Below are 20,343 nucleotides of genomic sequence, written 5' to 3' on the forward strand. Positions count from 1 at the left end.
GGAGTTAGGGTGTTACTCCAAATGGCCAATGAAATGGGAATTGCGGCATACGACATGCACGACAGACTTGCTGGGAAATCGTATTGTAGTTCCTATGGGGGAAGGACTTTATAAAATGTCGGAATGCAGGTATCTTATAGCTACGAAGCTAAAGATGTATGTTCGGAGCGGTGAGCATGCATCACTTCGTGGCTCGGATGGGCCTCCAATGGTGTGATGGGTCTCAAAAGTTACATATATAGTTAAGATAATGGGAGCAAGAGTTCAACGGTCCAAATCAACGACTTAACTTCTCAAATCCTCGCTGTCTCATATTTGCTGGCATAGAGCATGCCTGGAAGTGCAATTGGGATTGACATTGGGTTATACGCTTGCATAGGAAGTAGCATAGTGCAGTGGCTTACCCCGGCCCCGTACCTACATTACCGACTAATATTATCGTTTGATCAATTCTTCTTTCGTACATAAACCTACGATGATGGATTCCTAAGGCGGTGAGGTTCCGACAGTCCGATTGTTTAAGTACACCTCATGACGCTTCCGCGTTAGATGTATGTATATATTCCCTTTGCACCCGGTTGTAGGCTGAACCCTGTTCTGGTTTATAGGACTGCTGCCACCACCAATGCCCGTCAAGCCTCGCCTGGAATCAATCATTCAAGGCCAGCAATTCTTCTTCCTGTTCGCTCGCTTCCTTGCCTCCAACAGCATGCGAGCATTCGCACTGTGCGCCACCCAAAAAGCGCTCGTTCCATTCATTGCTCGTGCTTTTTTGCGCAGCCCTGGCCCACGTCGCCAGTCCAAGGCCATTAAAGCCTATCGACATTAATTGCGACCCATGCAAGGATCAACCTTACATGTACACGTAGCATGGTGAGTAGAAAAAGTAGATTGGGTTCACCTCGACTCGCCATATACCCTGTGTAAGAACTGCGCTGGGCCGCCACGCTGACACCTGAACCCTTTGTCTCCAGTCACCCCCCTCACCTCTGAGGAAGAGCAGCTCTGTACGACCGCATAATCGTCACTCACGCACCGGATCTTCTGGGCACAGGCATATACCTCGTCCCACTCCCCCTGCTATTGAATATTCCTCTCTTGTTCCTTCCGCTTATCCAACAGCCTTTGGAGAGGACGAGGATTTATCAAGTTCACCTACAGCATGCAGAAGTGTCGCAAAGGAAAACTTGCAATTGAGATCCGCTGCTGGTCACATACTTAAGAGTTCATGTTCGTCAGACAATACCTGGCCCGATCCGCGCTCTTTGCATTCGAGGTCAGTCACGGGTCCTGCGCCCTCGAGCAGAGTCGACCAGAAGGTCCGCACTAGATCTCCCCCGCAACCCAACCGAATCATCCAAGATAAGGTATCACACATCCGAAAAAGGCATAAGCAGCCTGCGACGCCTACAGATGAGCTTTCGACCACGAGTACCAGGCATAGAGTGGCCGATGATTCTCTTTTAAGTTCACGACACCGGAAACATAGACATAGTTTTGCTTCGCAGCACCAGAGCGAGAAACTGACTCCCTCATCGGAATCCTCTGTATATCTCACAAGATCGGGCCTCACGCCGCAAGTCGAAACCTCTGCCCAGGGTAGCTCTATTTCCACGAGAGACGTTTATCGCCGACATAGACCAGTGAGCCGTGAAGACTTTAATGACTTGAGAAGCGTTACTTCGTCTCTTCCATCTAAACATCGAAAACATAGAACTCGCCGACGCCCCGATCTGGAGGACTCGCAGCCCACTACCGGGTATCGTCGAAATTCTATTCAAGGTGATCGTGAGAATCTGTCCACGTCAGCTGGGCAGCCACTTGAACTCCTGATGGGTAAGCAACGCCGTAGGACTGCACAGTCTACCAAGAAACAACAACCTAAAGAAAGATCTCCATCTTCGTCTTCGGCCGACTCGACATCTTCTGGCCAAGGAAATCATGAGGCCGGGACATCGAATCATGAGGACCAGAATGTCGATTCGCCACTGACTTCGCCTGCATCGACGAGAACATACCAAAGACCAGACGAGAAAGGCTCAGAACACAGCGGCTCAGAATTATCAGTTCGCGAGTGCAGTCCAACCAGTGCGAATCGACTGCCTGGGAACCTCAACGCATATGTTGTCGAAGACGAGGAGGAAGAAGAGGAATCAGAGGACAACGAAGAAGAAGAGGAATCAGAGGGATCGGAAGATCAAGATTCGGAGGACGAGCGTTCAGGCGCAAGTCATCCACATGCTACTCAAAAGAATCATGAATATCACAACAACTTCGCCTTAGAGAGAGCCAGCCCTGCCGCATCCGCAGTAGCTGTTCCACCTCCCGCCCAGGACCACCACTCCACACGGATGAGAAACCAGGAACGTGAACGCAGAGAGCATTTACTGCGAGGTCCTCCACCGCCACCGGTGCCTCATGCAGCAGCCTACAGTAGTCCCAGCGTACAAAACCAGATGCCGTACTATAACCCCAGCCTTTATAGTGAGGCTTCTTCACAGCCGAGCTATCACGGATATACAGCGCCAGCGCCAGCGCCAGCGCCAGCACCAGCACCAGCACCAGTACCAACACCAGCCTGGCTGCATGTACAACCAGCACCAGCTGCCATAGATTATGCATCTCCAAGGCAAGCACCAGCTTCGCCATGGTCAGCTGGCCAGCATATGGCATTAACCGCTCGCTCACCAATGCAGCCACCGGCAGACGCACTAAACCCACATCAGTACCAGATACAGCCCCGGGTTTCCAAAGAACCCAAGAGCACACTGACAGGATACGAGTTGATGGCGGACAAGCTGGCTGGATCTGCGAACGCCACCGGCACTGTCGGTACCCACCAAGGCATCGTGCCCATGTACCGCAAGTTCGAGCAACTGAACCACCGCGTCCTCTTGCATCTGCAAGACGAGATTTCCGAGCTGGAGGAGGAGCTGCGCTACCTCGACGAGTGCATTGCACATGCCTCTCCCCGAGACGAATACGGTCGCTTCCAGCCCGCGTCCAGACGCAGAGATGCCCGATATGGCAATGACCTACACTTCCGAAGGACGGAGGTCCTGGGCAAGGTGTTTATGAAATTGAATCAGTACAGTATGTAACATGCTTTATCCAATTACAAGTACACGAAACAACACTTACCACCCGAACAGACCAAGCACTATCATCGTACAGTAACATGATCAAAGACCTTGGCCCAGCCAAAGCCGGAGACATCCAAACCTACCAGAAGTGGATGGAGCAGCGAACACCGATCGAAGGCCCTGAAGCCCAATTCCTCAAACGCAAGAACGACCTCGTAGCGATTCCGCGGAGAGAATCGAGGTCGTTGATCATCGGCGGCCTGCCGCAGCAATCGCAGGCCATCTACCTCCCGCTGATTCTCGTCCTCCCGCTCATGGCATTCGCCATTGTGCCCGGACTGCTCGGGCGGTTGTTCGTCATCGCGATGATTGCTGCAGTGGAGGTCAAGATCGTAATGACGACGGAGCTGAAGGACTTCATGACGGCGAGGGAATGGGTCATGTGTGGATCATGGTAAGTTTACACTTTCTCATATTTACTTTGTGGAGAAAAAGCCCTGGGAACCTTATACGGCATGGTCTCCCCTCGTGTGAGAGGACGGCGTTCAAACAAAACAAACGCAAGTAGTCTTTGCGGGGTGCAGGGGAGCCTGCACGTCGGAAAGGGTCCACCACCGCCGTGGCGCCACGGCCAGGGGAGAACAAAGACGGCCGGGCGCAATTGTCTTTGCACGCAGCACAAACAGCATTGTTGTTAGTGCCCGCTCCTTCCCCCATGTCAGCGAATATTGTTTCGGTACAAATGCTGCATGCATGTCATGGAACACTCATTTGGAGGATTTGATGGCGCTCATGGCGGCTTTCAGGTCCCATACGGCATTGGCTCTTCTTTTCCAGAGACGACTAACACGCGATGTAGCTATTTCGGGATCATGACGGTCCTTGCGGCGGTGGTCCACTGACTCGATCATGGGTTCAATCGTTCGTTCGTTCACTCGCTCGGCCTCTCGTTTTGCTCGCTCGTTCGCTCGGCCGGTTCGTTCGTTCGCTCCTTCGAATTTGTCCGTTCGCTCGCTCGCAAAACTGCGGAGGCTTGCGATTTCTCCTCAGTTGCTGGGCGCGGGCGTGCGCGCGCGCACGCGCATGACATGGGCTGTCTCTCTTTTTTTTCTTTTCCTTTTTCACAAATACATACAGACAATACGAGATAGGCGCACCGCTATGGGGATCGCCTACGCACGGACACGAAGGCTGGGCCTGTGCATGCCATCGCTTATGGGAAGATAGGCGGGCAGCAGTTGTTTCTGTTGGATGTCCGGGACTCCAGGGCGTCTTATCCTGTCTTACTCGTGCATAGCGTAGCGGTTGATTGATGTGGAATCTTTCATTGGCGTTCCGGCGGCTCGGGAACGAAGTTATGAGTATGGATATGAGTATGAGTATGAGTATGGGCTTGGATATTGAGCTCGACCATGAGCACGAGCGTCGTGGCTGGGTAAGTAGGCCGTCATGATCATGTGTTCGTGTGCGGGTTCTCTTAGCGGGTTGCTTAGAGAGGTGGAACCAAGCCGTCGTGGGTCAAGGGTTTTTTCAGCATTCGATTTCCTAATGCGGGTCCGGGTCTTTTGCTATGGTCTAGCGGATATAGCTCCGAAGCGGTAGTAAAGTATCTTAATCCAGCGGCGGAGGAGACGAAGGGGAAGAAGGGAATGTTTGGCGAAGTTGATCCGCTGACCGAGGAATCCGGTGGCATATTTTGTTGTATGATGGCCGTCACTGTTTCGCGCACAGATTGCATTTGTTATTCAAGAGATTGTATGTACCTATGTACGGAGTAATTCATAATGATTTATTTAGAGTTTCAGATGGGCGGGCGATAGCACCGATTGAAGAATGAAACGAAATTCGGCAATGCCGTATTGATGGGAATTAAGTTAGTAGAGGTCGGAATGGTACCTGCCAAGAGATATCCAATGTGCTAGTTCCACCCCGTCGCAACACTCGCAATCATTCGATTTTCTTTCTTCCTACGCTAGGCCGAGTGCCTGTACAAGTCCTTTATTAGTATGTACCTGAGATTCGGTTGCACGTTTACGATTGATGGTTCTGCTCCGTACTAAGCACAAGTACAGGTACAAGTAACTGTACACAGTAAGCGCAGTGTTGGATTCCTGTGGTTGTAGCGCAAGGAGATTCGGGATTACGGAGGGATCTAGCGAGGGCTGTGCTGTGGTAAACTGATAATACTACCTGGTTACTGTGTACAAAGTAGTCAAGACTCAAGACGGCAATAATGGCTCAAAGTGTTCAGGTCGGTAGTGGAGTGGTGGTGTGATGAGTTCTGAATCGTGAGTGACGTTTGATCATCGTCATCGATATTGTGTAAATGAAGAAAGAGTGACAAGAGTCTACTTCATCTAGTTTGTTGTAGTTGTTCACGGTTCACCTCGGGCAGGGCTGCAAGGATTCAGTGGATGGGTTGTACTTGTACTGTGTAGGCCGATGGCGCATGGTGGGCGTATGGCGTTATTGTGTAGATGTGTGTATCCTCGAACACTACTCTATTGTAGCAACAGAGAGCACAGGCTGTAATCGACTAGTGTGATTGGTCCTGTCTTCATAGGCATTGTCTCTGACTGTAATGTGTGCCTACATGCACTCCACCGTAGGATGACGATGATGATGATGATGGAGGATGATGGAAGGGTGTCAGGGTGTTGGTTAGGTTTAGGTTAGGGCAGTTAGGGTGGGGTGGCCTTTCCTGCCCGAGCCCCTTTCTGCTCCGTTTCAGACGAGACGTCGACCCTCGACCAGCGCTTGTCCGCTTCAGGCATTCGTCAGTGCCCATGACTGACACTCGCCTAACACTCCGCACCAGTTTTCATGGCCTGTTGGTAGGTGTACTCGGAGCTGCCGTGAAGCAATAGTAGCTGGTGGTGTCCACTGTCCAGTAGGAATATCTGTAGTAACTGCAAGTCGAGTCCGATAGGTAACTGGAGCTCGAATTGGAATTGGAATTGGTGAGCAATGATCTTCATACCGCCGAGATCATCTTCCTCTGCCTTTTGATAGTTCTCCTCTAGCTTTTCTATGTTGAACTAGTTTCAGTTCACGCTCACACAAAGGTAATTTGTAAGTTGTCTTAAATCCGATGTTCTTTGTCCTGATCAACGTGAACATGATTTTGTTCGTCCTCGTGTCTTTCTTCCCCCTGACTACTAACAAGCGACGACCTGCGACTAGCCGGAGCTAAACCTAGTCAGTCATAACCCGTACCCACACCGCGCAACCCACACCTTGACGAGTGTGTACATTCCCCAATCCGACCAATCACGTCTTTCATTCAACCCGCCGTCCCCCCCTCCTTTCCCCTCTCCTCTTCCCTTGCCATGCCATCTCCTCTCCTCTACTGTAACTGTGTAACCGTGTCACCGTGTATTGAGTACTCTTTCTTCCCCTCTGCCTTCTGGTTAACTGACTGTGTATTCCATTCAATTGATTAAACACAGACAGTGGTATCGACATTATCAAAACAAGGTGTCTACTGTACGGAGTAGTCTGTGTCTATCTGCTGTCTAACCACGAGTACCTATGCAAACCTGCACAGCAATTAATTGAAACCTACCCTACCGTGCCTGAGAATCTACGAGTACTTGGGCACAGGGCCAGTGTCACTAAAGACACTTCTTAATTACTTGTTTGTTGCCCATTACAATCTACCTGTAGGCTCTCACAAGGACATACGTACCATCTGATTCTTGTGTTTCTGGTATTACTATTGCTGTCACTGCAATCACCCTCAGATGTACGGAGTAAAACCATGATAATCATCCTGAAACGCCGTCTCCCTCTTCTTTGCCTCTTCGTCTGCCCCCCCTCCCCACCGATCGACTAAGCAATATCCAGGCGAACCAACCACTAGATGACTAGATAGCTGCTATTCTTGCACCAGACTCCTTTGGTCATTACACTGTGATGGTTTGCTTTACTGTGTGTACTGAGTTTACTCCCCATACCTAACCCAACATACCTCCGCCGTACACACAGCACAGTCCTTTATACATACACACACAATAGCCCACTACTCTCTGCTCCACTCCACTTCTTCTCTTCGGCTCTGGCTTTGGCTTCGATCGCTTTTGCGTCGCTTTGCATTGCATTGCTCCCTCCCACTCGTCCCGCTCCTCGCGCCCTACCTATTCCACAGCCTTACCCACCTAATAATCTAACCCTAACCTTCCTTCCATCCTTTCCACTATTACTGCTAAGACCTCTTATTCGCAGTATCTACTTACATTAACTACTCTACTGCGTACTCTTCACCCACTCCTATTACTTCTTCTTCCTCTTCTCCCTCTCTTCCTCCACCACCACCACCACCACCACCACCCTCGATCTTCTCAGACCTGGTGGCCTTCGCACCCCAAATCTTTAAGCACAGTCCACCAGTCCTCGACTCTATCTCCCGTCTCATCCCTCTTTGTAAAGCGTTCCTCCGTGGCCATTCTGGAATGCCGCTGGCTCGCGCGTCACTCATCTTCGCCATTCTTGCATCGTTCGCGAACCGTCGCTGAGCGAACCACTATTTTGCCCCTCGATCCAGGAACGCTCCCGGGCCTCGTCTTTGCACTCGCACAAAGAAAGTCACCTACCACACCTCCACCTCCACCTCACCACCATCACGTCGCGCCTTCTACCACGCCTTCCATCGCGACTCTCCACCGCCTCTTCTCCATTCTCCGAGAAACAACAAAGCCACTGGTAACGGCGACGGCCGTGGCCTGCTCTAGCTGGCGTCGCACACGTACCTGAATACCCCCGCGACCCTCCGCCTTCTTTGTCGGTCTCATCGCCCTACGATCCATCCCGTTGCATCGCTGCTTGTGCGACAGCATTCCAAGTACCACTACTAAACCCATCTCCTACTCCTACGCCGATTCAACCACTGCCTGCTCGCTGTTCCTCGTCTCTTCCACTCCCTCGCCTCCCATGGCCGTCTCCATGCTTCACGCTCCGTCGCGAGCGTCGACCTCCTCTTCCTCCTCCTTCATCCCCGTCTCGCGACAGAACACAATGTCTTCTCACGATGGCTCTCGATCCGTACGCCAGTCGAAACGATACTCGGTCACCGCTCTATACCTGTCCATGTCCGCCAAGGATAAGGATTTGGAAATTGAAGATGATCTAGCTCGAGGTGAGCCAGACCCAAACCCCTCTGAGTGATCAACATGACGGTTGGCTAACGTTATCATAATCATACAGCCCAGAAAACTTTGCGCGAACTCAAATCCAAGATCTCTTCTCAATCAAAGAAGAACTTCGTCCTCGAAAAGGATGTCCGCTACCTCGACTCCCGAATCGCTCTACTAATTCAGAACCGTATGGCTTTGGAAGAGGTAATTTGAGCATGCCCCATGGTCGGTATACGAACAAACACGCTAACAAATGATATAGCAAAACGAGGTCGCGAGCCATTTGGAAGAGGGCGAATTACAGGAGGGGTTCTTTCCCAACGACGAGAAGACGCAAAAATATGGAAACCTGCTCTTCCTTTTGCAGTCGGAACCAAGACACATTGCCCACCTCTGTCGTCTCGTCTCCATGGCTGAGATTGACGCGCTCCTGCAAACCGTCATGTTCACCATCTATGGTAACCAGTACGAGAGCAGAGAAGAGCATTTGCTCCTCACCATGTTTCAGGTACGCCTCATCCTTTTGGACCCTTATCGACGTACAGTAACTGACCATCTGCGCTAGTCTGTCCTCACATACCAGTTCGATAACACACCCGACTACAGCTCCTTGCTCCGCGCCAACACCCCGGTTTCGCGAATGATGACCACATACACCCGCCGAGGTCCCGGTCAGAGTTACCTGAAGGTTGTTCTCGCAGACAGCATTAACTCCTTGATCGAATTGAGGGACCTGGATCTGGAGATTAATCCTCTGAAGGTTTACGAGAAGATGGTGGCCGAGATCGAAGATAAGGAGGGCCAATTACCCCCCAACTTGCCCAAGGGCGTCACGGCAGAACAAGCCGCAGAGAACGTCACCGTTCAGCAGATCATTGCTCCTCGATTGACGATGCTCATGGAGATTGCAAACAACTTCCTGACAACCATCATCAACGGTTTGGAGGAGACGCCCTACGGCATTCGATGGATCTGCAAACAGATTCGCAGCTTGTCGAAGCGCAAGTATCCTGATGCCCAGGACCAGACCATCTGTACTTTGATCGGAGGGTTCTTTTTCCTTCGCTTCATCAATCCCGCCATCGTTACGCCGAGGTCCTACATGCTCATCGACGCCACTCCAGCCGAAAACCCAAAGCGCACGCTCACCTATGTCGCAAAGATGCTGCAGAACTTGGCCAACAAGCCGTCCTATGCAAAGGAGCCCTACATGGTTAAGCTTCAGCCGTTCATTCAGCAGAACAAGGAGCGCATCAATAAGTTCCTACTCGATCTCTGTGAAGTGCAGGATTTCTACGAGACTCTGGAGATGGACAACTATGTTGCCCTTTCCAAACGAGACCTCGAACTGTCCATCACACTCAACGAGGTGTACGCCACTCATGCATTGCTTGATAAGCATGCCACTGAACTCGTAAGTCTATTCTAACCTCATTGGCATATTATCAATATCGATCTAATATCATTATAGGCGAAGGACGATACCTCCCATCTCGGCGTGATTCTGCAAGAACTCGGCCCCGCACCTGCCCAGTTGCCGCGAAAGGAGAACCGAGCGATCAACCTACCACTCTTCAGCAAATGGGAAACGTCTCTAGATGATTTCACCGCGGCCCTCGACATTACGCAGGAGGAAATCTTCTTCATGGAGGCAAAGTCTACATTTGTGATGATTTTGCGATCTTTACCACCAAACACTTCCATCACGCGACGCCCCTTGAGGCTGGACCGAATTGCCGAGGCGGCCGCTACGACGAAGAATGACTCTGTCATGGTGAAGAAGGGCATCCGTAGTATGGAATTGCTCAGTCAATTGCAAGAGCTTGGCGTCATCGACAAGGAAGATTCGTTTTCCCTACTCCGAGACGAGGTCGAGCAGGAGCTTGTGCACTTGGGTTCTATGAAGGACAAGGTGGTTGAAGAAACCCGAAAACTCGAAGAAGTATTCCGCACAATTCGCGACCACAATGCCTACCTTGTCGGGCAGCTTGAAACGTACAAGTCTTACCTGCACAACGTCCGAAGTCAATCCGAGGGCAAGACAAGGAAGCAACAGAAACACCAAGTCCTCGGACCTTACAAATTTACACATCAACAGCTCGAGAAGGAGGGCGTCATCCAGAAAAGCAACGTCCCAGAGAATCGGAGAGCAAATATCTATTTCAACTTCACTAGTCCGTTACCTGGAACGTTCGTCATCTCGTTACACTACAAGGGTCGCAACCGCGGCTTGCTTGAGCTCGACCTTAAACTGGACGATCTGCTTGAGATGCAAAAGGACAACCAGGAAGATCTAGATCTGGAATACGTTCAGTTCAATGTCTCGAAGGTACTCGTTCTTCTCAACAAGAGATTCGCTCGGAAAAAGGGATGGTAGGCAAGGCCTCAACTTTGGTAATGAAGCTTATGATACCCCATTTTCCATTACATTCGCCTGGTACCGTGTTCTACCCGGCGGAGACAGTCTTTATCTCTGATACACGAAGATTTTGTACCGATCTATCACGCAATGACCGAAAGCCGAGGAGTTGGGAGTTTGCCGGTTGCTATCACTTTCTGGTCTTAAGGACACCGAGGTTGGGTGTGCGATGGAGGTTGATGGGACCTTGATGGACACATGTCGGGCCAGGGAGTTCGCTCGCATCGAAATCTCCACGCTAACATTTCCACCTTGATAACAACCCGCATACCTAGCACTGATATTTTGGCCTGTTATCGCGACTTGCTATGATTTGTCCTGTTATGCCCTGTCATTTGCGTTGTTCTCTTCTCAACCTTCCTTTTAATATGAACGTTGCCCTGATTGAGGGATTGGGCATCGCTTTGATCTGTAATGGGGGTTTGGTTGTGGAAGGAGAAGCTCATTGTTAGCATTTGCTGTCCTTATACCGGCAGGGCCGAGTGGAGCGTTTCATTTGTTCATTTTCCTTCTCACGGAGTGCTTTTCACACGATATCCCAATGTACGATTATCCAACTACTTTATCCCGCGGTAGGCTTTGACTGAGTTAATAAATGGAAAGTTTTAAGGCAATTCAATCCACCAATCGACGAAGCCATGAAGTGGATGCAGTACCATAGTCCTGAACCTGCTGGCCTGGTTCAAGAAATCTACGCATAGGCCGCCCGTATCCGAGTCTCTTCTAGGCTTATCTGAGCCATACACATCCCCTCCTGCGATGCCGCTTTGAGAAGTGTGAACTGGTGCCTGCAGGCTGCTAGTAATTAGTGTTTATACAGTACGCTAAATGTCTAGATGTCAACTAGTCATTGGGCAATCTGTACCCTTTGTGTCATATTGTAATAGCTGCAACCTGGTCTGGTGTCACACGCTCACATGGGGGGCATATGAGAAGGGGGGAAAGGGGCTCATCCGCGGCCACTCCATGACCTCATTGGTTCCCGAGTTGAACAGTCATTCGCAACCCCCAACCCTACTACTTGTACCATTGATAACCTCACTTTCCGCAATCCTAGACCCCGCTTGCGAACACATTCTCATGCACGACCTTCTCGCCCTCCGTCCTCTTCGATAGTGCATGACGATACACTTCACACCCTACTCTCTCCTCCAGCATGTCTTCCTCCATTGCTATCCCCCAGCGAAAGAAGAAGCAAGGCGGTGCTAGTAATCGGTATACCGCGGCTGCATCGAGCTCAACGACCAACTCGAGCAACTCCCCATTCGCATACGGAAGCTACTCAAGCAACATGTCTACCTCTCCAAGCACTCCTCCGTCCCGCCATTCATCTGTCCATAACCGAAGGCCGTCTCTGATGTGTATGTCTATTCCTACCACTTTGCGCTGGCCTCGTCGCCGACGTTGCTGGGTCCGACCAAATCGCTGCCTCGCCAGATCGCTTGGAGACGTGAAGAAGAGATTGCTAACCTATACCAGCGCCATCCTTCTCTGAAGCCGAGTATACTGTCGTCAATATCGGCAATTCCGAGAGCCCCAGACTGGTACGGCCACTGCCTCTGCCCCGTTTCGTCCGAATCGTTCAATCCACATTCAATCCCGATACATTGCAGTACATTTGACTCACAACGGCACAGGTCTCGTGTATCAAGGCATCACAGGGCTTCCACTGGAATCAGGGTACGTTTCATGCACTGCCGCACATATACAACCCTACAGAAGCTCCACAAATTTGTATTGTTTCATGTCTCGAACCCAGTGACGTGCACCATGTATCCGCAGTGGGGCCGAGCTTGCGTCAACTCTATCCGCCCAAAACGTCACAAACGCATATTGAACAAGAGGATCTGTTTCGCTGACGATCTCGGTCTTAGAAATCTTCCTGCCGTCGTACGCCGATGTCCATTTCGAAGAGCTCGAGCGCAAGCAGGACCCCGTGCAAGATATATTTGTGAGTGACGAAGAGGTCGCACAGATTTTCCCACAATGAACTATGTCACACGTATGATTCGGAACAGCGTCTCACGGACGCTGTAGACTACGGTTCGGGCCATGAATGGGCTCTGGCTCTGCCGTCGGCATTCCCTGGCGTAACTTTCATTTCTTCTCACGCGGACCTTTACAATCCGGAGCTTCTTTTCAAGCCTGTCACTCTTTGGACATGGCTTTTTGACGACGGCGTAATGAATGGGCAAGAACGGTGCTTTATGGGTTATAGGCGTCATCTATCACGGATTCATGGGTTGGTGGAGTTGAAGGCGTTTCCAGTTGTCTGCTTCTAAATGCGCTCGGGATGATGGCGAAGAGGCTATCCTATTGTTGTCTACAACTTTCACTTTTCTATGCAATCTAATACTACTACCAAACACACACTGAGTCTGTACTCTGATAATTTGCCACTCTACCATCAGCGTAGCAGCGACCTGACGTGTACCAGACATGTGAAGCAGAGGTACAAGCCCCCGTAAATACCCGCGATAAGATACTCCGATAAGATACTCCGATAAGATACTCCGATAAGATACTCCGATAAGAGGTGTTCTCATCACGTGATGGCGGGCTGGCTCTTAGTTCCCGCGGCATGGGCTCCACAACTCAACGCGCGATCAAAACAAACGACGCAGACACCGACCAACACGACAAATCAATAGCACCGCAAAGCGCATACGACTCTACGAGTTTATCCCGACTCCAATCGCCGTGAAAGGGTATTTCTCAACAATTATACTGCAAAATCTACCCCAAATCATTCTAGCAAATCTACGTCTCCGAGCACCCGTACATGAAATAACCTCACCCATATTCGGCGCGCAACACACGACAACATCAAAAGCACAACTTCGACGCACACACCGCACCCCAACCCCCAAAAAAAACCATGGACGCCGAGCACCGCAAAATCGAACTCCAATCCCCGCAAGACCTCACCTTCCTCCAATCCCAGATCCGGCACGCGGCCCTCCAAAAACTCGACCTGCACCTCCCCGCCGTCCCATCCTCCACCACAGCAAATGCATCCACCGCCACAGCAGGAGCAGACGGCAGCAGCAGCAATCCGCCGTCCGCGGAGCCCGACGACCTGCGCCGCAAGACGGAGGAGCTGGTGAACCAGTTCGTGGCGCAGGTGCTCGAGGGCATGAGGCGCAACATCTCGATTAACGGGAACGACGTGGTGCCCCTGGCCGAAGACGAAGATGGCGGGAAGGAGAAGCCGGCGGCCAGCGTGGAGGTGGAGGAGTACGAGCCGTACGACGAGAAGCTGAGGAGCAGGCTGGCGGACCTGAATGTCAAGCGGGATGCGCTGGTGAGCAAGATCAGCGCGCACAGGAGGGAGACGCCCGGGCTGGCGGCCGAGAGGTATAGGGTTTCGTTTGAGGCGGAGTTGGAGCGCGAGAGGGTGGCGAGGGAGGAGAGGTTGAGGGCTGCGGGGACGGTGAGCGCGGAGGATGGGCTGGTGGTGGAGGGGCTGAAGCGGGCGGATGAAGTTGAGAGGAGTTGGGAGAGGGCGCTCGAGGGGCTCGGGAGGCTGGAGAAGGGGTTGCCGGAGACGAGGGCGAGGTTGGAGAGGTCGGCGGAGGTGGTGGCGTATTTGAATGGGAAGAAGTCGGATTCGAAGGCCTCATGAGTGTCTAGTTGGAGAAGAGTGATATGTGCGGAGCTAGATGGAAGGTACGGCGCATACGTCTTTTGGATTCATCATGATCATTTCACTCATGATCAAATGGACATTGATATGGAGAGGGAGGGATTGGTGTACTTTTTGGATTTCATGATACCCCGCAATTATTTTTCTGGCACGACTCAGAAGAGAGAGCACTATAATATGACATTATCATCGAGAAAAACGTAAATGCAAAGAAATTAGATTCAGTTCAATCCAACAATCGACCGCAGTTGGTGGGTATATTGCTCCAGGACTCCCCAAGAAAACACACAAAAACTTGACATACGCCCATCACTCCTCCCCCTGATCCTCCTCGTCCTCCTCACTACCACCTTCATCGTCATCATCTTCGTCCCCATACTCCTTAAGAAACCCCTCAGGATCGACAGGACACCTCAAATCGACACCATACCTCTCCACCCACTCCCTGACCCTCGCCTTGTTGATCAGCGCGTCCGCCCCGCCGCGGCTCCGGTGCTCCAGCACGTCCATGGCCTGCAGCGTCGCGATAATATCCTCGGCAACAATGAACGTCTCATCGCGCAGCGCCGCGACCGTGAGTCTCGACTTCGCAGGCGCAGCGAGGATCGCGCGCGCCAGCGTCTGCGACCAATAGTGCACGTAGGCGCGACGACCGAGTTCAGAGAGCGCTGCGGATACGTCAAGTCAGCCAGGTGCGCAAGGAAGAAAAAGGCATGGAGTTTTGATTGAGACGATTGGATTGGGGGATACGACTTACGTTTCTCGGGTCCGCCGAGCCTGCCTTCCCGCTTGCTCATCTCGTAGCTTGCGCCCATGAGGATCTGGCCTAGACCTTGCTTCTGCCACGGGGGGAACACGAGGATGCAGGCGAGGTTGTTGTTGTCCCAGCTCATCTTCTCCTTGCTGAAGAAGCCGACGACTTGGTGTGGTGGCCTCGGGGGTGCGCTCGCGCTTGTGCTAGGTGCTGGTGGTGCTCCGTCTTCCTGTGTCGTCGCTGGAGGTACCGTCGTGTGCTGTAGGCCTTCGGGGAGGGTGATGGATGGCGATGGGTCATGCGCGACGAGGACGTAGTATAGGAACGTCGTGACGTCGTAGAAGACGGATTTGGTGTCTAGGAAGAGCTTCGCGAACAGCGAGAGGTTTTGTGCGTACAACTACATACAATCAAATCAGCGCCCCTTGTTCCATGCCGATTTAAAAAGAAGAAAAAGGACCGCAACTCACCTTGCACTCCTCGCCATCCACCTCCCACAGACTATAACCCCCCTGCTCGTACACCTTCTCGCCGGGCGGATTCGCCATGCACTCGCACACCTTGAGGTGGCCCAGGAACGGCATCAGCACCTTGCTGTACTTGAAGCACCACTGGCACACGTACAGCCTGTCCACCGAGCGGCCCACCAGCTCCTCCGGGTAGAACGACGGGTACCACGGCCTCACGAGCAGGTTCCCGAACCCGACCTCGATGACGTTGGGCTCGAGAGGTCGCGCATTGGGCGCGCGAGAGGCTTTGGAGAGCCGCTTCGTGCGGGCTGTCGGCGAGGCGGTGATGGGGTTTGAGGGGAGGGGAGGCGGCGCGATCGTGGGCGCGGAGGAGACGAGGGATGAAGACATGGTTTAGGCGGGGGATTGGTTGGATGGGTGGGTGTGTAGATTAGGGGGGTGAGATTGAGATTGAGATTGAGCTTCGTTCAGGTCATTGTCGTTATTGTCGTTGGAGCTGTCGTGTCGCGTTGGTGTGTCTGTTGAGAGCTGAGGGTTTGCTTTTCGAGTCGCGATGATCCATGCAGAGTTCTTGCGGGGCATGGGGCACAAACACGTGCGCACGTGCGTCTCGAGTCGCGGTCTTTATGAATTTATCACGAAATGTACGAAGAATATTTTTGGGCAAATTATTGATGAGACGAAGGGGGTGAGTGATTGACTAGTTGTTCTCAGGCAATTGGCCAACGCATAGTGGTGTGGATCTGGCAGTGAAGTACTACCACAGAGAGGAACTTGAAATGATATCAAAGCCCAGTCGAAAGTCTATTCAAATACGCTTTTCCAATATTATACCTACCGGTGGTCTAAATCTAAAGTGGCCTCTTGAACCCTTCCATATATAAACATATCCTACAATGTGTTCCAGCATTTCGCTAGAGTGACGACCTAGAACCGACTGATGTCTCGCCCGAATATCCAGTTGATGAACCTAAGTCGAATTAGCTTGGTGATAGGCTCCCTGTGTCCGAAATTGTACTTACCAATATATCGGGATAAGAATCTTATTTCTTACACTCACGCTCTTAGTGAGGTAGGCACCGCGCCATACCAGCCATGCCGTACGGCCAGATATGCCTCCACCTTCTCCGCCCTGGAGCAGTGCCTTCCAGTTGCCGATATAAGCCATAACACCCAAATTCTTCCAGGTGAATGTGGACTGCTCGAGGTCACCTTTGTTAAGCCTCTTCGCCAGCCAGATCGCCTTCTGCGAAGCTACCTGCGCAGTCGCGGGATATCGGCTACCCTCCGTAACTGCACAGTCGCCGAGGACGTAGACACCTTGAAGGGTGGCTTCAGGCCTTTTCTCCCCCTCGCCAGAGGCCTGTACCTTCAGCTGAAGGCGATCATCGGTCAAGAATGAGCCGGACTTGCAATCCCTCTTAATATGCCAGGATTTCGGCAGTGCGCCGTCACTGTCTGATCCCAATCTGGTCAAACCAAGACGTCCTTGTGAAGGATCCAACTCTTTTGCAAGAGTCTTAGCAACGAAAGGGTTCTGCATCAATCCAGTACTCCAGACTACCATCCCGACGCCTATCTCTCCCTCCTCTTTCACTTTCAGGGTGTAGCAGGCGTGGTCGTTTGATTTCGAATCGACTTTCTCGCCAGGTGCCCCTGGTCTCAGCTCTTCAACATGGTGCCTAGTCTTGATGGCTATGCCTTCGCGCTTGAAGGTGTCCATCGCATAGTTTGCTAGCTTCTCGTCAAACATGGGGAGGACCTTGTCCGCCACATCATAGACTGTGATCTTGTGGAAAGGAATAAGCTCTGGATAGATGCGAGCCAGGTCTTCGTTGATGATATCGTGCAGCTCTGCGGAGAATTCTATGCCTGTTGGCCCGCCGCCAATAACGGCAAAGTTCAGGAGTTGTCTTCTCATCTTGTCAGATGTGGTCGGGAGGGCGGCGGCCTCGAAGCATGCTAGGATTCTGTTGCGGATCCTTCTCGCATCACCGACATCTTTGAGAAAGAATCTTACGACTTCTTCAGTATGTGTCTGCCATCAATCTTATGGACGTACTTACGCATGGTCGCTCACTCCTGGTGTGCCGAACGTTTGACTATAGCATCCTACAGCAATAACGAGCTTGTCATATGTCAAATTGAAGAGTCTCCCCGTCTTCGCCTGCTCAATCCTCTCCTGTGGCCGTTGCTCTCTCCTCTCCCCCGCATGCTGGCCCTTCTCAGGCGCCAACGTCACACTAGGATCATCCACCGACTCTTCAATCGTGACTGTCTTGTTGCTGAAATCAATCTGGTCCGCAAACCCTTGCAAGTACTTGACCTTAATACGCTTACTCCTAAGAGGCTCCAGCGCTGTGCGGAACTCGAGAGTGCCCACGGATGTTGAAGCCAGCAGCGGCGTGAATGCAAAGTAAGATCGAGGAGAGACAATGACGGCCTGGTATTTGCGTGCATCAAGCTGTCTAGCTACCATGTACCCGCCCCAACCACTGCCCAAGATGACGACTCGTTCACGGTCTACATTTTTTTGCCTGTCAGTTTTCTGAACTACAGCCAAGAGGTTAGAATTGGAGAACTCACCATCTTTGTTAGAGTCCAATTGATCTACGGTCATGTGCCGTCTTTGCTGTAGCGTCAGTGGTTGTGGTCGGGATTTCAATGTCGATGCATGCGATGCTAATAAGGAAGTGGCATAGGTGATCCTGCGCGAACCCGATTCATGGAAAGCTGCAGGGAACCTGCCTAAACAGGGTATGCATGTTATCGTTTTCATATCGTTGTGTGACCTGTCAAAATTGTATGAAATATAAAATCCACACAGAAAGGAATTCCTTTTCCAATTGAAAATTTGGCCATTGCATGTTTTGATGTTTTTGTTACTCGACGTTCGGGTGGCTTCGGAGGAACTGTCATATGACGTGTGGACTGCGAAAGTCTGACCCGGCGATTTCGAAAAAAAAGTCAACAAATGACTACGCTAGGACGCTCCGACAACACCGATGTACGGATGACAGCAATCCCGTAGTTCCGTTGCCTTTGTATCTCCAATGCCGAATATATGATCTGGTGGGTATGGTATGTGTCTTTAAGTGGATCGTCTTGACATCGGTGCAATGGAAAAAGTTAAGGTCATCATTGGTATCAACATTGAATGAAATATCTTAACAGAACCCTAACAGTATTCTTTGTCTAGACCTCAGTAGTTCTAAGAAAACATGTTGCTACAGTCCCTAGAATTCATATCAAACAGTCAAAAGAAAACCGTTCCAAAACATTAAAGCGTATCTCTGTGTTGAAACAGCGATGCGCGACGTAACGTGGCGTATGCATTATAGCAGGGTATCGCCCAAACTGCACCTGATAATGGAAAGTCCACTTCTGACTGTGTCCGTGGCGCCTTGCTCGTCGAGACTGGGGTTGACTTCGACGAGGTCCAAAGCGACCAGAGATCCGGTCTCGGCAACACACTCAGCAATGAAATCACCCTCGCGCAAAGTCAAACCGCCTCGAACAGCTGTGCCCGTGCTAGGTGCCCACATAGGGTCGAGGGCATCAATGTCGAAGGAGAGATGGATGGGTGTGTCGCTTCCGATCCAGCCCAAAGCCATGTCCATGACTTTACCAATGCCGTGCCTGTAGGTGATAGGTCAGTGAGTAGTTCGCAGTCGAACAAGCAGTGTGAACGAACCTGTCAATATCGTGCATGGAGAATGCCTTGATTCCATGTTCCTTGAGAATCTTCTTCTCTCCCTTGTCGATGTCCCGCAAGCCAATGTAGACGAGTTTCTTTGTGCTCAGTCGATGATGATCTTGCAACCAACCGAAGACATCCTCTCTGGTCTCGGTCGCTAATCCGGTCAAGAAAGATACAGGCATTCCGTGGATGTTTCCACTGTCTGAAGTCTCGGGAGTGTTGATATCTGCGTGTGCATCTACCCAGATGACGGCCATTTCTCGACCAAGTCTCTCTCGAATAGCCCTTGCAGTACCAGAAATGGTACCAATGGCAATTGAGTGATCACCTCCTAATGTTAGGACGAGCTTGCCGTCTTTAGCGTAGTTATACACCTGTTCGCTGACCTCTCGGGTCACAGCGCTGGCAAACTTCGGCCTCTTCATGTTGCGGTATGGAGGGTCGTCTGCTGGCAAAATCTCGGAATATGAATGGACTTGGCCGTCAAAGGAGACCTTGAACTCGAGGTCCTCCTCAAGCTGCTGGATGAGCCCGGCTTCAATCAGCGCCATTGGGGCAGCGTCCACGCCTGCTTTTGGCTATGCGGGACCAGTCAGCCACATGCGCGCTGAGAGGTGCAGTTCATGCGAGATTACATACCTGTCCGCCACTGAATCCAACGGCCACAACTCCCAGCTCATTGCGGGCCGGGAGGAATTTAGGCTGCTTGGAGGGGGCAGAAGTCATGTTGAGAATCTGTAGAATAATTCCACAATGCGAAAACGCACAACCTTCTGATAAAGCAAGTCAGTAAGACGTACGAAGAGTGTGAAGCATGGAGTGCATGCTACGTTATGGATGACAAGCCAGGCTCAAATAGATGACCTGGCTGACCAGGCGATAGGCGACTGTCAGGGAGGGCAGTGCAAGAACAAGGGCAACATACCAGTATAGGTATATATGTAAGCGGGTGTTGTGAGGATGATGGATGTTGCTTTGAGCGGAGGGCGTTGATGGAAGACAAAGATGAAGATTAGGGAATTGCGGAAACAAAATTGAGTGGGCTGGATGAGCAGCTTTTGTAGTTTCTCGCAGCGGTCGCGACCATCATATTTTAGGTAATGGGTTGTGCCGTGAAGATTCTGCTCCGGGTCAACCTT

General features: G+C 51.5%; 8 protein-coding genes across 8 annotated transcripts; 5 read left to right on the plus strand and 3 right to left on the minus strand.

Annotated features, from left to right (window-relative positions):
• Positions 1 to 1,832: 1,832 nt before the first annotated feature.
• On the plus strand, positions 1,833 to 3,896 carry BU24DRAFT_485773 (uncharacterized protein; the record flags this gene model as incomplete). The annotated part of the gene is made up of 3 exons (XM_033533396.1): positions 1,833 to 2,066; positions 2,727 to 3,093; positions 3,153 to 3,896. 3 exons carry the CDS (start codon positions 1,833 to 1,835, stop codon positions 3,539 to 3,541), a joined length of 990 nt encoding a protein of 329 aa, XP_033380709.1. The 3' UTR covers positions 3,542 to 3,896.
• BU24DRAFT_275755 (uncharacterized protein) lies at positions 3,897 to 4,441 on the plus strand. Its single transcript, XM_033522641.1, has one exon. It carries the CDS (start codon positions 3,993 to 3,995, stop codon positions 4,308 to 4,310), a length of 318 nt encoding a protein of 105 aa, XP_033380710.1. The 5' UTR covers positions 3,897 to 3,992; the 3' UTR covers positions 4,311 to 4,441.
• Positions 4,442 to 7,668: 3,227 nt separating this feature from the next.
• BU24DRAFT_275777 (Rho GTPase activation protein) lies at positions 7,669 to 10,637 on the plus strand. Its single transcript, XM_033522642.1, has 5 exons — positions 7,669 to 8,217; positions 8,286 to 8,419; positions 8,478 to 8,723; positions 8,781 to 9,629; positions 9,687 to 10,637. The coding sequence occupies exons 1-5, from the start codon at positions 8,013 to 8,015 to the stop codon at positions 10,590 to 10,592; spliced, it is 2,340 nt and encodes a 779-aa protein (XP_033380711.1). The 5' UTR covers positions 7,669 to 8,012; the 3' UTR covers positions 10,593 to 10,637.
• Positions 10,638 to 11,509: 872 nt separating this feature from the next.
• BU24DRAFT_426256 (uncharacterized protein) lies at positions 11,510 to 12,942 on the plus strand. Its single transcript, XM_033528924.1, has 4 exons — positions 11,510 to 11,995; positions 12,114 to 12,178; positions 12,272 to 12,314; positions 12,509 to 12,942. The coding sequence occupies exons 1-4, from the start codon at positions 11,791 to 11,793 to the stop codon at positions 12,622 to 12,624; spliced, it is 429 nt and encodes a 142-aa protein (XP_033380712.1). The 5' UTR covers positions 11,510 to 11,790; the 3' UTR covers positions 12,625 to 12,942.
• Positions 12,943 to 13,233: 291 nt separating this feature from the next.
• Positions 13,234 to 14,501, plus strand: BU24DRAFT_275905 (uncharacterized protein). Its single transcript, XM_033522644.1, has one exon. It carries the CDS (start codon positions 13,513 to 13,515, stop codon positions 14,257 to 14,259), a length of 747 nt encoding a protein of 248 aa, XP_033380713.1. The 5' UTR covers positions 13,234 to 13,512; the 3' UTR covers positions 14,260 to 14,501.
• Positions 14,412 to 16,036, minus strand: BU24DRAFT_426259 (uncharacterized protein). Its single transcript, XM_033528925.1, has 3 exons — positions 15,505 to 16,036; positions 15,038 to 15,434; positions 14,412 to 14,948 (listed from the first exon to the last, which is right to left on the minus strand). The coding sequence occupies exons 1-3, from the start codon at positions 15,892 to 15,894 to the stop codon at positions 14,590 to 14,592; spliced, it is 1,146 nt and encodes a 381-aa protein (XP_033380714.1). The 5' UTR covers positions 15,895 to 16,036; the 3' UTR covers positions 14,412 to 14,589.
• A 205-nt stretch (positions 16,037 to 16,241) lies between these two features.
• On the minus strand, positions 16,242 to 18,344 carry BU24DRAFT_397487 (FAD/NAD(P)-binding domain-containing protein). Its single transcript, XM_033525345.1, has 4 exons — positions 18,091 to 18,344; positions 17,571 to 18,027; positions 16,527 to 17,519; positions 16,242 to 16,474 (listed from the first exon to the last, which is right to left on the minus strand). The coding sequence occupies exons 1-4, from the start codon at positions 18,281 to 18,283 to the stop codon at positions 16,432 to 16,434; spliced, it is 1,686 nt and encodes a 561-aa protein (XP_033380715.1). The 5' UTR covers positions 18,284 to 18,344; the 3' UTR covers positions 16,242 to 16,431.
• Positions 18,345 to 18,839: 495 nt separating this feature from the next.
• On the minus strand, positions 18,840 to 19,930 carry BU24DRAFT_353543 (Ureohydrolase; the record flags this gene model as incomplete). Its single annotated transcript, XM_033523782.1, has 3 exons — positions 18,840 to 19,143; positions 19,199 to 19,782; positions 19,844 to 19,930. 3 exons carry the CDS (start codon positions 19,928 to 19,930, stop codon positions 18,840 to 18,842), a joined length of 975 nt encoding a protein of 324 aa, XP_033380716.1.
• Positions 19,931 to 20,343: the final 413 nt, after the last annotated feature.

This window comes from Aaosphaeria arxii (assembly GCF_010015735.1).
Source record: "Aaosphaeria arxii CBS 175.79 unplaced genomic scaffold BU24scaffold_8, whole genome shotgun sequence".
NCBI classification, from domain to species: domain Eukaryota; kingdom Fungi; phylum Ascomycota; class Dothideomycetes; order Pleosporales; genus Aaosphaeria; species Aaosphaeria arxii.